The 14665-nt window shown below is 53.6% G+C and overlaps 2 protein-coding genes across 3 annotated transcripts in view; one reads left to right on the forward strand and one right to left on the reverse strand.

Moving 5' to 3' along the window:
• Positions 1–1601: 1601 nt before the first annotated feature.
• On the reverse strand, positions 1602–10810 carry LOC125686185 (zinc finger protein 737-like). 2 transcript variants are annotated; one of them, XM_048929909.1, is made up of 5 exons: positions 9383–10810; positions 7952–8034; positions 7635–7761; positions 6942–7049; positions 1602–6836 (listed from the first exon to the last, which is right to left on the reverse strand). In XM_048929909.1, the coding sequence occupies exons 2-5, from the start codon at positions 7973–7975 to the stop codon at positions 5077–5079; spliced, it is 2019 nt and encodes a 672-aa protein (XP_048785866.1). In that variant the 5' UTR covers positions 7976–8034; positions 9383–10810; the 3' UTR covers positions 1602–5076. The 2 variants fall into 2 exon arrangements, with proteins under 2 accessions (XP_048785866.1, XP_048785867.1); XM_048929910.1 differs by having other exon boundaries at positions 1602–6833; positions 9383–10809.
• A 2682-nt stretch (positions 10811–13492) lies between these two features.
• The window catches only part of LOC125686183 (cyclin-dependent kinase 16-like), a 38985-nt gene continuing 37812 nt past the window's right edge, over positions 13493–14665 (forward strand). Inside the window, 1 exon segment of the mRNA XM_048929908.1 lies at positions 13493–13707. The gene's annotated coding sequence lies outside the window, so the exon portion shown is untranslated.

The following is a 14665-nucleotide window of genomic DNA, read 5'->3' on the forward strand; positions in this document are numbered from 1 at the left end:
ACCATCCTTCTGTCATTTCCCCTGCATTATGGCCAACGCCAGTAATTTCTTGATTCTATCCTTCTCCTTTCTTTCCTTTGCTTTCTCAGTTTGTTCTCTCCTGTGCCTTGCCTCGGCCTGTGCCTTTCCCAGGCTTCTCCCCCTGGCTCAGCTCTCTCTGATCTTGCAGGCAGCTCCCCTGCCCATGAAAATCCCCATTTTAAAACTTCATTTCATCCTCTAGTTCCTCCAGTCTCAACCAATGAAACCCCTGCTAAATACAAAAACCAATGGTGTCTACTGAATGCTCTTTTCCAGTCCCATTTGCAGCCCCGGAGGCTCCCAGCCGCTGCCTGCAGGCTATCGGGTTTCCTGGATCCCTGCAGATAAGGGCATTCTTGCTTCCATTGCATTCCTCCCCACCTCCCAGATGAGGCACCGTTTTACAGCAGGCTTTGCAGCGTCTCTCCAGCGGCTCTCTCCGTCTCTGAGCGCCTTGCCAGCTGTGGCCGGGGGCTTTTGGGGGGTGGGAGTGTGTGGGGTAGGGCTGTTTCTTGTTCCAGTGCCCGTCTGTTCTGCAAACTGCAACCCATCACAACAACCTACAAACACTTTTAATACACTTCATGCTTTTCAGCACGCACTGCGACACACAGACGCTGCTGCAGCTACAAAAGTAAGATAAAGCTTGACCCAGCGTGCAGATTCACCACCACAGGCAGACAAAAATAAGCAAGCAGCTCGGCGCAGCCGCAGCAGCGCTCGCACATCCACGGTCACAACCAAATCCACGGCGACAGCCTCCATAGGGCAGCACAATCAACAAGCGCTTCAGCTCCTCGTGGGCACCATGGATCTCAATCACCACGTTACTTGTGGGAAACACGGAGGCCGGAGGCCCTTGAATCCCTCCGGAACCCCCTGTAACAGGGACTCAAAGCCCGTTTCTCCTTGGCGCTGTTCTCAAACACCCCTCACCGCGTTTCTCCCAGGAAGCACAGGCTGCTCACGCACTCGGGATGCCTGCTGCTCGGCTGTGGGCTCCTACTCGGGGATCCCCTTGGCTCTGTGCAGCTGGTGCTTCTGTCTCGCCTTACTGGCAGCGATTAAAAGGAGCGCCTCGGCTATTCCGGGGAGCCTGCAGCCATGGCTCAGAGCTACCCGAGAATCACTTGGTGTGTGCACTCAACTCAGCTCCTCTCTGGTCCTTCAGTGGAAGAGATTTCGGTCGCAGTGCCCCATCTGGGTGGGGAAGAAAGCTCTCTAACTCCTATGCGGTGTCAGAAAGTGGAGCAGCCTGGAGGTAAAAGCCAGCTGCAGCTCACAGGAGCAAAACTGCCCCGACCAGTTTCCTCCACAACCGAGCCACTGTGCCCCTTGCTCCCCCCTCTGCCCTTCTTTCTTTCTCCTGCCATTGGCTGTGGCTCCGGGCAGCCTGATCTAGAGGTTGGTGACCCTGCACAAAACAGGGGGGTTGAAACCAGATGATCATTTGGGTCCTTTTCAGCTGTCAGCGCTTTACGGGCTGCTTTGTGAGCAGCGGGGCGGAGGGATCCGCGGATCTGCGCCTCTGGAAAAGGGAAACAGGGACCCCAAAATAACTGAAAACAGTGGCAACGACCTGAGGAAAAACAAACTGATTTACTAAATACAGTATTAGAATACAAGATAACACACCATAATGCAATATAATCAGAATTGAAGCTAATAAATCAAATATAATGAGAGAGAGGATGTCTCTTGTGGTTTTTAGCAACCCACTGTAGTGTTCAGTTCTACCAGAGGCTGGTGCATGGTAGGGGATATGATAAATGCACTCAATGCCATGATCTCTGGCCCAAGTATTTACAGGAGCATTTTGAAATGAGTCCCGTTATCTGACTCAATCCTTTCTGGGGTGCCATGTCGCCACAGGACTTGTTTCTCCAGACCCAATATGGTGTTTCAGGCGGTAGCATGGGGTACTGCATATGTTTCAAGCCACCTGGTTGTTGCCTCCACCACAGTAAGCACATAATGCTTACCACTGTGAGATCGTGGCAAGGTGATATAATCAACCTGCCATGCCTCCCCATATTTGTACTTTTTCCATTGCCCTTCCTCCCAGAGGGGTTTCATCCTCTTGGCTTGTTTACTTGTGCCACATGTGTCACAGTTATGAATAACCTGTGCAATGGCATCCATGGTTAATTCCACCCCTTGGTCTCCAGCCCATTTGTATGTTGCATCTCTTCCTTGATGGTGTGAGGTCTCATGGGCCCATCAAGCCTGAAATAATTCACCCTTGTTTTCTGCCAGTCCAGGTCTATTTGAGCCACCTCAATCCTGGCAGCTCGGTCTACCTGATGGTTATTTTGCTGTTCTTCAGTAGCCCGACTCTTGGGCACATGAGCACCCACATGATGCGCCTTTACAGCCATATCCTTTATTTGGGCAGCAATGTCTTTCCACAGCTCAGCAGCCCAAATAGGTTTACCCCTTCTTTGCCCGTTATTTTGCTCCCACTGCTGTAACCACCCCCATAAGGCATTCGCTACCATCCATGAGTCAGTGTAAAGATAGAGCACTGGCCACCTCTTTCCTCCTCTTTCTTCTCTTCTGAGTTGAGATCTGTTTCATTTTCCATCCTCTTACAGGGGCGACTGACATCAATGGTGGTGCCTCCTGTGGTTTTGGTCAGGCTGGCCAGTTCCGATGCTCTCACTGTCCAGCTCCGCGTGGACTCTGTCTTGTTCGACTATGAGAGTATTTAGTTCAGGTTGGAGGGCATTAAGTTTGGACTGAAGGGAGTCTCGCCCATATTCGAAGGCACCTTGTCGAGATTGGAGATTCCTTTTCTCAGCTCGGAGACTCTCCCCTTTGACTCGGAGACTTTCTTTCTCAGCTCAGAGACACTCCTGCCATGTTTTGAGCTTCTCTCTCCTGGCTAGGAGACTCTTTCTCAACCCGGAGATTCTCTGTCTCGCCTTGGAGACTCTCCCTTTGGATTTGGAGACTCTGTTTCTCGACCAGGAGACTCTCTGGGATTGCAGGGAGTCTCTCCCGCTTTGGAGGGCATCTCTCTGAGTTGAGGACATCCCTCTCAGATTGGAGGCCTTTTCTCTCAACCTTTTCTCTCGCTCAGCCCGGAGATTCTCCCTCTCAGCTCTCAGACGCTCTCTCTCAATTTCACAAGCTCCCTCCCTTTTTGGGATACTATTGAATAATGCCCGATCAGCATTAGCCAGGCCCCAAATCATTTGTGCCTCCTCAGATCTGCCTGAGCCGCAACGTTCCTGTCTCAAATAAATGCTTAAGCTCTCAGGGTCTTTCAGGTGTTCAGGAGAAAAGTTCCATGGCACCGAAGATGTCCATCTCTCTGAAGTCTCTCCCAAGCCTCTCCACACCCCCTGCCACTCAGAATTCCCTGGTTCTGGGGCAGGCTTCCTCAAAATACAATAAATACAAAAACCGACCGCAATTGAGAACAGCAAATTCAGGGAGATTAACAACGCCATCAGGTGAGCATTCAAAAACTGCATAAAGGATTCAAAGGAGAGACTGGGAGCCTGCTTAAAAATCACAAGTTATGCAAAATTAGCGGCTCCCTCCGCAAGCAGGATTAGAAGAGAAAGCAGGATCATTTTTTTCCTCTCTTTACAGAAGCAAGATGGCAGTGCTCCAAGTTTACAATTATCATAGGAACGCTGGAACATTGGCAGTCTGCCTGGACTTTCAAGGTCAAGTTTTCAGTGAGCACCAGTGAAAAAGATAAACTTTCCCGATGGAGCTCTCCGAGAGCAGAGATTTGTTCTAAAAAGCTACAAAGCAACTCGCTGCCTGCATTCTCCACCAAGAATGTCAGCGGTTTACGGGCTGCTTCAGCCCGGTTCTGTGACCAGCGGGGCGGAGGGATCCACGGATCTGCGCCTCCGAAAAAAAGGGAAACAGGGACCCCAAATTAATTGAAAACAGCGGCAATGATCTGAGGAGAAACACACTGTAATACAGTATAATCAGAATTGAAGCTAATAAATCAGATATAATGAGAGAATGTCTGCAAGGTGGACCAGCCTCAGCACAAGGCTGAGGTGAGAGGCGCAGTGCAGCTGAGCCGCGGGGAGATGGGAGCAGCGCCCGCAACAAAGGGGAGGCAGAAAGGAGCATCAGGAGACCTTGCCAGCAGTCAAACCTCCTCTCCCTGACCGCCAAGCCCCCTGGGGAATGCAGCTCTCCTTCTCTTCTGGGCAGGTACCCAGGGCTTGAGCACTAACAGCTCAACTCCCAGTGCCCCACGTGATGTTGTGATGTGGAATGCCGAAAGCCAAAAGTCACAAAACCATGACAGCAATCACAACACTCTCTCTGTCTCTTGCTGCCTGGCCATGCGTCGGTGCGCTCCCCAGCTGCTCTGCCTTCAGATCTGAGTGAGGCCTTCAATTTCAGATACACACTCTCTTCCTCATTTTATTTATGAGCCTCAGTTCCAATTGCATATTGTATTACAGTGTGTTGTCTTGCATCCCAATATCACATGCAGTAAATTAACTCTCCTCCTCAGATCGTTGCCGCTGTTCTGTTTTTAGGTCCCTTCCCCCTTTTCCCCTCCCTTTTCCCAGGGTGAAGATCCGTAGATCCCCAGGCTGAAGCAGCCTGTAAACGGCTGACACCCTTGCCTTGCCTTGCCTTGCCTTGCCTTGCCTTGCCTTGCCTTGCCTCCTCTCCCCTCCCCTTCGCTCCCCTTCCCTTCCCTCCGGTGTGGCCTGATGTCCCCCTGTTACGGAAGGCTTACCAGCCCAAAAAAAGGGGAAGGGAGAAGGGGGAAGGTTGGGAGAAGGGAGCTGGGCCCATAAAAAACAGAACAGCGCCAACGATCTAAGGAGGAAACTTAATTTGATATCGGATTGCTAGATAACAGAATACAACACAATACAATAGGAATTGAGAGCAATTAAATAAAATGAGAGAGAGAGAGAGAGAGTGACACAGTGTCTGAAATCAAAGGCCCTACTCTGATTTGAAGGCTGGGGAGCTCTGGAGAGCCTGGAGTGCTGCAGGCTCTGCATCCTGTGCAGACAGCTAACGAGGCTGGACGGTTCTCACAAAACTGGGGCGCTTCTACAGTCTGCCTGCTTCGTGGACGCATGCGTGGCAGCTGAAATTAGAGCTGCTCTTGAAGCTCTTGCCACACTCGAGACACTTCAAGGATTCCTCTCCTTTGTGGACGCCCCGGTGCTGCTTCAATTCAGAAATGCTTTTGAAGCCCTTCCCACACTCGGAGCACTTAAAGGGCTTCACCCTCGTGTGGATGCGCTGGTGCATGGCGAGGTTGGAACTGCTTTTGAAGCCCTTGCCACACTCAGGGCACTGAAAGGGTCTCTCACTGCTGTGAACGCGCTGATGGTAGGTGAGGTAGGAATTCCTCCTGAAGCTCTTGCCACACTCAGAGCATTTGAAGGGTCTCTCTCCGGTGTGGATGCGCTGATGGTAGGTGAGGTAGGAACTCCTTCTGAAGCCCTTCCCACACTCGGAGCACTTAAAGGGTCTCACCCCCGTGTGGATGCGCTGGTGCACTCTGAGGTTGGAACCGCTCTTGAAGCTCTTGCCACACTCAGAGCATTTAAAGGGTCTCTCTGTGGTGTGAATGCGCCGATGGTAGGTGAGGTAGGAATTCCTTTTGAAGCTCTTCCCACACTCGGAGCATTTAAAGGGTCTCTCTCCGGTGTGGATGCGCCGGTGGAAAGTGAGCTGGGAATTCCTTCTGAAGCTCTTGCCACACTCGGAGCACTTAAAGGGTCTGTCTGCGATGTGGGTGCGCTGGTGCACCCTCAAGTCGAAACTGCTTTCGAAGCTCTCCCCGCACTCGAGACACTTCAAGGATTCCTCTCCTTTGTGGACGCCCCGGTGCTGCTTCAATTCAGAAATGCTTTTGAAGCCCTTCCCACACTCGGAGCACTTAAAGGGCTTCAGCCCTGTGTGGATGCGCTGGTGCATGGCGAGGTTGGAACTGGTTTTGAAGCCCTTGCCACACTCAGGACACTTGAAGGGTCTCTCTCCGGTGTGAACGCGCTGATGGTAGGTGAGGTGGGAGCTCCTTTTGAAGCTCTTCCCACACTCGGAGCACTCATAGGGTCTCTCTCCAGTGTGGATGCGCCGGTGCACAGCGAGCTGGGAACTCCCTTTGAAGCTCTTGCCGCACTCAGGACACTCGTAGGGCCTCTCTCCCGTGTGGATGCGCTGGTGCACCCTGAGGTTGGAACTGCTCTTGAAGCCCTTCCCACACTCTGAGCACTCACAGAGGTTCTCTCTCGCGTGGACTCTCTGGTGGAACTTCAGCTCGGAATGACTTTTGAAGCTCTTCCCACACTCGGAGCACTGGAAGGGCCTCTCTCCTGTGTGGACGCGTTGGTGCACTGTGAGCTGGAAAGTCCTTTGGAAGCTCTTCCCACACTCAGGGCACTGGAAGGGCCTCTCTCCTGTGTGGACGCGCCGGTGCTGGGTGAATTTGGATCTCCATCTGAAGCTCCTTCCACAATCAAAGCACTTGTACTGGCTCTTCCCAGAGCGCTTGCGCTGGCGGTTAACCAGGTTGGCACACCTTTTAAGGCTTTTCCTACGCAACACATGCAGATTCAGCTTCTTCTGGCCCGCTTCCTTGCTCCTCAGGTCTTCAGTCTGCTTTGGACCTGTGCTGAAATCCACAGGCTTCCTCGGCCTCTCTCCCGGATGCTTTCCCAGGGGCTTCTTGAAGCGCCCCGCTTGCTCCAGGCGCCTCTGGACATCCTTTCTGATCCTTCCCACGGAGCCGCGGCCTCTCCGCCTTTTGGCCACACCACTTTTCTGCAGACCCTTCTTTAGATTTGTGATCTCAGCTCCTGCTGGATGACAGAGGAAATAGAAAAGTACCACGCGGCACCCCTAACATTCCCCCACCAGAGAGGGCTTTTGCAGCCCTAACCTCCTCCTTCCCTCCACCACCTCACCTGGGCTGAGTTCTGACAGCGCCTCAGGGCTGCGCACATCTGGGATGCAGGGGTTGCCCCCTCTTTCAAGCAGGGAGATCACGGCAGGTTTGGGGGCTGGAAGTGGACCTTCAACGATAGAAACAGTGGAGGTGAGAGCGCTGCCACCCCTCTGGCACAGTCCTACAACTCCGCTCTGTGTTCCTCCACCATTGAAACCACAATTGTGCGAAACCTAACTGACGCCGGCCCATCACACGCTGCCTTCCACTGGAGCCCAGCATGACTCTGGCATCGCCAAAAATTATTTTTTTTCGGAAATATTTCCTTTAAAATTGCCTTTGAAAGGATTTGATCATTTTCACCCCAGTTCCTCAATGCCAAAGGCATCAGAAAGCTTCATGGGAGCTGAACAGAAAACTTTCTAAAGGAGTAACTGGGGTCAGCACTGTTATGCTGCAGCTGGAGGCACAAGAGCTGTTTGCAGGGAGCTCATCCTCCCCCTCCGAGCTGATGTCTGCTTGCCAGCAGTGACTCTGGGGCTTTTATCAGAATGCACTAATCCCTTCTGAAACTGCTGCTTCGGTTTCCTTTGCTCTTGTTATCAGCGTGTTGGTCAATAAGTAACTGCATGGTAGAATATGCCCTGCTTGCAGAGGGTGGCCGTACAGCCAGAGGTGCCCTAAGGAGGAGGAAAGGCAGCAGAGCCCTCACCCAGCGAGGCCAGGCACTGGTACGTCTCCAGCATCACGTCCCGGTACAGCGCTCGCTGCGCAGGGTCCAGCAGCGCCCACTCCTCCCTGCTGAAATGCACGGCCACCTCCGCAAAGCTCACGGGCTCCTGCAAGCAAAGAGGCTCCTTGCTGGGAGCAGCCAAGGCCCGGGGAAGCAGCTCAAACAGGACACAAACTCCAGCCCCAGCCCTTCTCCATCCCCAGCACACACACACGCTGGCTGAAGCCACCTCCCTCCCCCCCTGCATTCACATCCCTCGCCCTTTGCCCTCTCCTGCCTGCTTCCCCAGCCCCTACCTGAGGTGGCTGTGCTGAGGCCATCTGCTGCTCTCCTGCAGGCTGGGATGGTCGCGGCTGGAAGGCAGGAGTTGAACTGGAGCCTGCAGGGAGAAGAGAAACGGCAGGAGAGCTGTGAGGGAACGCAGCAGCCCCTGCCCAAGCCCAGCCCTCCCCAACCCATCTGCAGGGCACTTGCACAGGAAGACAATCAGCAACAGCACTGGTGAAACTCTGGCTGGAACAGATGAACCAGCACAAACTGGGGGGCTGAAAGAACGGAGAGCAGACACTGAGGCAACAAGTGAGGGGCGAATGCGCGTGTCACAGAGCGGACTGGATCCACCTGCGTCCGTGACGGGGCCGTCATGGTGGTGGTTTAAAGCGTGGGTAGTGTTGTTTGTGAAATCAGCTATTCCGTTAGGGATGGAGCTGTTGGTGAAATTAGCTGCTCCTTCTAGGATGTCCAAATCCAAACCACACCACGTTGCATATGGGTAAAATATAGGCGTCTCCACCAGTGCCATCAGGTAGCCATACACGGATGCAATTCCACAGCACATAAATATGAGCTGGATTATTGGCCAGTAGGTTGTGAGTAACGCCATTGCTTTTAATCCTTTACGCAGCGCCCCCACGATAACGAGTTCATCGCTGGTGCCTGCTAAAGAGGGGTTAATGAATTGCAGCTAACGAGAGGAGGGGAAAAAAAAAGAAAAAAGGCCCTACCCAGACTGAGCAGTGCTCTAAGTTTACAAAGATCCCAGAATGCTGGCAGCACGCCTCATCTTTCAAGGTCAGGCTTTCCAGCACAGAAACCTGAGCTACTGATAATGCTCCGTAACGGAGCTCTCTAAGAGCGGAGAGAAGAAGAGATTCGTTCTAAAAGCTAAAAAGCAGCTCTGCCTGCATTCTCCACCAAAATCTGTCACGCCATTGACCAGATCAGTCGATGTCCGTGACAGGGAGGCGACAGGCCTCTGCCCTCTCCCCCCCACCCCAGTGCCACAAAAATGGGAAGGAAGGAAGGGAAGAAAACAGCGGCAACAATCTATGGAGGAAAACTTATTTTACTATAATATTGGAATACAAGATAACAAAACACAATACAATCTAATTGAAATTGAGATTAATAAATCAGACAAGATGAGAGAGAGAGTTCCCGGGACCGAGTCAAACCTGAACAGCTTGGAACGGCCAGGAAAGCACCTCCAGCACCCACTGCAGGTCAGAAAGAGAGCGACCCCCCACCTGGCAGGGCCAGATCCTGTGACTGCTGTAATGTACAGGGATGGGAACCTGGGATTGGGGCAGTGACACTTTAATGCCCCGTACACTACATGATGTTTTGATGTGGAATACTGAAACCCCAAATAAAAACAAAACAAAAAACAGAACCATGACAGTGCATCAGACCACAGACACAGCATGGCAAGGAGCCGGTCACCTTACCCCAAACGGATGGCAGCCCAAGTGCCCCTGCAGTTCTTGCACAGCAGCAGGCTGCACAGCAGGATCTCCCTTCGACCAGAGCTGCCTCCCAAGGTCCTGCACTGAGATCTCTTGCACCCTGACGTCAATCCCAGCCTCGCCGATGCTGATCTTCTGCAAGAGACGCGTGGTTACACTGAAGCTTTGAGAGCTTCTCTAGGGTTATTTCTTAGACTGGCATACGATCCCATAGACATCAGCCCTGATCAAGACCTGGCACAGCAGTGGATCCGCCTGCTGCAAAGGCTCCTTGCCTTTGTGCTTCTAGTTGAGAAAGCAAGGTCAGCCCTGAGCCTCGTGACTGAACAGCAGGGCCGTCTGTAGGTGCGCGTTAACCCTGTGCAGCAAGTAACCGAGTGGATTCAGCCGTCTCCACTCCTGTCAAGGCGCTGTTAAATCACTACAGCGTATCTGTATCACATTAATAGAGTCCTGCATCCCCCTTAGGAGCACGTATTGTATTTGGAGCCACCCGTGACAACCATTAGGGGCCACACAAGGATGAAAGGCGAGAGGTGGTGCCTGCAAAACGCCACGTTTGGGAGTTGCAACACGAAGCAAAGGAGAACTGAAATAAACAGGAGCAGGGGACAGAAACTAAAGCAAAGGAAAATCAGTCTGAAGTATTACGGACAAATGTCTGAAAGCGGAGTGATTGATCCTGCAGGAAACCAAAGAAGCAAACAGAAAACATGAACCCCGGGCATTCCTAGGGGCGTCGTTCTTAATCAGCCTCCTGCCATTATTTTCAGCCTAATTGTAGCGTTGCAGACGCTGGCTAAGAGTGAAGGAAAGGAGAGCATTTCAGCTCCTGCACTGTCGGGGCCAGCAGAGAAAGGAAAGCGGCTTCCCAGCTCCCCTGTCTACCACCAGCAGAGGAGCAGCAGGGCCTGAGGTCAGAACAAAGGATGCCCAAAGGCTTTGGCCGCTCCTGCCCCAGGAAAAAGATGATCTGTGAACGAACGGCGACAGCCACACGTTCATCTTAATGCCAGATATCCTACGGACCACCTGGGAAAGCCTTTTTCATAAACATCCGAACACAAATGTTGGTGCCGACCCAATTCCATTCCGGGAAGCTGGGCGTGCAGTTCAGACAGCGAGGAGTTAAAGCTGAAATGGGACAAATCGTTGTGTACCAAATCTGGCTTCCGGACCAGAAACGCGCGCCAAACGCTCCTCTGCAATTGTAAACCATCCTGAAAAGCACTCGGGTCTCAGTGACTGAAATGGACGGCCTTGGGGCCCGCTCCTCCAGTCCAAACACTGATCCCAGCCCCAGAGAAACAGGGAGACGGCAGCGCGTCCTCTGCGCCCTTCTCCCCGAACCGAAATCCTCAGCTCCATCTCTGCTGCTGCATGGGGTGGGAGCTGCGATGCTCCTGCTGTCACCCACCTGCCTCTATGGCACACAGACTGAGCTCCTTGACTCCACAAAGAAACGCTGTAATTAAAGGTCCTTCCTCTGAACAGGCGGTGCAGCAGCAGCAGCAGCAGCAGCACGTCTGCTTATCATCTAAGCTAGCTGCAGGCCAAGAAACTGGAGAAATGGGAAAAAGGAGTTGGTCCCGGCGGTAAAGCAAGCGGAGAAATACATCAGGGACAGCCTGTGCCGCCTCGGGGGGCTTTGAAGTGCCTGGAAACACCAGGGGGACGGGCTGCGAAGAACTGCTAGAAAACGGTAAAGAGAAAATCGCCAGGGACGTGCAGAAAAGCACCCAGCTCATTGCGCACCCAGCTCGTTGAGCACCCAGCTCATTGAGCGCCCAGCTCATTGCGCACCCAGCTCATTGAGCGCCCAGCTCATTGAGTCCCCAGCTCTGTTGAGTCCCCAGCTTATTGAGTCCCCAGCTCTGTTGAGTCCTCAGCTCTGTTGAGCCCCCAGCTCATTGAGCACCCAGCTCATTGAGCACCCAGCTCATTGAGTCCCCAGCTCTGTTGAGTCCCCAGCTCTGTTGAGTCCCCAGCTCTGAGCACCCAGCTCACTGAGCACCCAGCTCTGAGCACCCAGCTCATTGAGTCCCCAGCTCTGTTGAGTCCCCAGCTTATTGAGTCCCCAGCTTATTGAGTCCCCAGCTCTGAGCACCCAGCTCATTGAGCACCCAGCTCATTGAGTCCCCAGCTCGCTGAGGAACGCTCTAAGCGCAGCCCCCAGCACCCGCACGCACCGAGCCTCAGCGCAGACCCAGCTGCCAGCAGCGCAGCCTGCCGGAGCACCGCCTCCACCGCCGGTATGGAAGCGGGCAGGGCGCGCAGCCCTCGGGGAAGGCAGCGCCGGGACGCTCCTCCGCTCCGCTCCGCTCCTCCTGCAGATGGCAACGCCGTGCCCACGGTGGGTGACGCGCCGCGCCCCGCTCGTTCTCACCTGCTCTGCTGGGAAGAAGTCGGCCGTTCTCCTGGCAGCGGCACCGACGGCTCCGTCTGTGCGCAGAGCGGCCCGCAGCGCTGAGCGCCGTCACATCCCGGCAGCTGCAGCCTGGGAGGTGACAGCGCCGACGGCGCCGCTCGGAGCGACCTTCAGCGGGGGAGGGGAGGGGACAGGAGGGAGCGTGGGGGACACGGAGCCGCGGAGCCCAGCAAAGGTCGAGCCCCGTCCCGTCGGAAGGCAGCCGTCCGTGGCCGTGACGGAAGAGGAGTTCCGGGCTCGGCCGGGCTGCCTGGACCGGGCCGCCGGGCGGAGCGGAGCCGCCGCCGTGATGACGCGGGGCGGGGGGCGGCCGCAGGACGGGCTGCGCTGCGCTGCGCTGCGTGCCGCGCTCCGGGGGGGCGGCCGTGGGCTCTGCGGCGAAGCGCTGTGCGGGAAGCCTCACGGCCGGAGCTTTCATTGCTCGTGAGATTTCCAGCCCGCAGTTCGTGTCTGGGACGAGCGGAGGCGATGTTTGCTGAGCCTGGGCGGAGACGAGATACCCCCCCTTCCTTCGCTGCTGTAGTTTCAACTGAACGGTGTGGGCTACTTAACCAGCAGCGTTGCTGATGATAACAACGAAGGCGTGATGGATTTATCTGTTTTTGTGATGGCGTAACCCGTCAAGAATTGAAGTGATTTGGGAGTAAAAGTGGTGTAAATGTGGGAGGAAATGTGGAGCAACGTGAGTGTAAATATGGACTGAATGTGGGTTAAATTGGAAGTAAACGTGGAGTAAAGGGGGAGTAAATGTGGGAGAAAATATGGGGTGAATGTGGAGTGGATGTGATGTGGGAATAAACCTGGAGCAATGTGGGAGGAAATGTGGAGAAAACGTGGAGTAAATTGGAAGTAAACGTGGAAGACAGCGTGGAGTAGATGTTGAGAACTGTGGGAGAAAATGTGGAGTAAATGTGGAGTGATGTAAATGTGGAGTAATTTGGGAGTAAGCCTGGAGTAAAATGGAGTAAATGAGGAGTGAATGTGGAGTTAAGTTGGAGTCAATGTGGAATAAATGTAGATTATTTTGGAAGTAAATATAGAGTGCAGTGGGAGTAAAGGGGGAGTAAATCCGTAGTAAAGTGGGTGTGAATGTGGAATGAACTTGGAGTAAAACTGGAGTAAGGGGGGTGTAAATGTGGAGCAAAGGGGACGGATCCAGGATGGGGGTGTGAATGGGGAGCGAAGTGGGAATAGGAGGAGTAAAGGGGGTGTAAATCTGGAATAAATCCGGATTAAAGAGGGTGTAAATGTGGAGTAAAAGGAGTGGGTCTGTGATTGGGAGCGTAAGTGGGGGTGGGAGCTGGAATACACTGGGAGTAAATCCGGATTAGAGATGGAGTAAATCCGGAGTAAAGTGGTGTGAATGCGGAATGAAGTGAACCTGGAGTAAAACTAGAGCGAGGGGGGTGTAAATGTGGAGTAAAGGGGGTGGATCCAGGATGGGAAGTGAGTGGGGAGTGAAGGGGGGGTGGGAGGGGTAAAGGGGTGTAAATCCGGAGTAAATCCGGAGTAAAGTGGGCGTAAATCCGGATTAAGGAGCTGCGGGATTCGCGCCACATTAAAGAGGGGGAACTCAATTGCTGGCGGAACCACCGCGCTCGATATCCGTTTCCCGATGTGACCAACTTCCGGTCTAGAAGCCACTTCCGCCCTCATTTCTCCCAGTGCGGTAAAGAATAAGAAGGGCGCGGCCGGGACATAAGCCACGCCTTTCGTTTCCGGTTTCTGACGCACAGTGGTGACGTCATTTCTGCGCCGCTTCCGGCGCCGCCGCCATTCCTGTCTCCGGACCGGCCCGGCCCCACCGGAACCGCCCGCGGGGTCGGGCCCGGATCCGCCATGGCTGAGGACTACCGGGACCGGGAGAGGCGCTGAGGCGGTAACGGAGGCAGCGGGGGAACCGGGAGCGGAGGGAAGGAGGGACCGGAAGCATCACTGAGAAACGCTGGGATCCATTGAGAGCCATTGAGACCCATTGAGAGCCATAGGGACCCCTAGAAATCCCATAGAGAATCATAGGGACCCGTAGAGACCCCTAGAAATCCCACAGAGAATCATAGGGACCCGTAGGGAGCCATAAAAATCCCATAGAGAATCACAGGCAGCCATAGAGAGCCCTAGAAATCCCATAGAGAATCATGGGGACCCATAGAGACCCCTAGAAATCCCATAGAGAATCATAGGGACCAGTAGGGAGCCCTAGAAATCCCATAGAGAATCATAGGCAGCCATAGAGAGCCCTAGAAATCCCATAGAGAATCATGGGGACCCATAGAGACCCCTAGAAATCCCATAGAGAATCATAGGGGCCCATAGGGACCCCTAGAAATCCCATAGAGAATCATAGGGGCCCATAGAGACCCCTAGAAATCCCATAGAGAATCATAGGGACCCGTAGGGAGCCATAAAAATCCCATAGAGAATCACAGGCAGCCATAGAGAGCCCTAGAAATCCCATAGAGAATCATGGGGACCCATAGAGACCCCTAGAAATCCCACAGAGAATCATAGGGACCCGTAGGGAGCCATAAAAATCCCATAGAGAATCACAGGCAGCCATAGAGAGCCCTAGAAATCCCATAGAGAATCATGGGGACCCATAGAGACCCCTAGAAATCCCATAGAGAATCATAGGGACCAGTAGGGAGCCCTAGAAATCCCATAGAGAATCATAGGCAGCCATAGAGAGCCCTAGAAATCCCATAGAGAATCATGGGGACCCATAGAGACCCCTAGAAATCCCATAGAGAATCATAGGGGCCCATAGGGACCCCTAGAAATCCCATAGAGAATCATAGGGGCCCATAGAGACCCCTAGAAATCCCATAGAGAATCAT

Source organism: Lagopus muta, chromosome 32 (assembly GCF_023343835.1).
Source record: "Lagopus muta isolate bLagMut1 chromosome 32, bLagMut1 primary, whole genome shotgun sequence".
Classification (NCBI taxonomy): Eukaryota; Metazoa; Chordata; class Aves; order Galliformes; family Phasianidae; genus Lagopus; species Lagopus muta.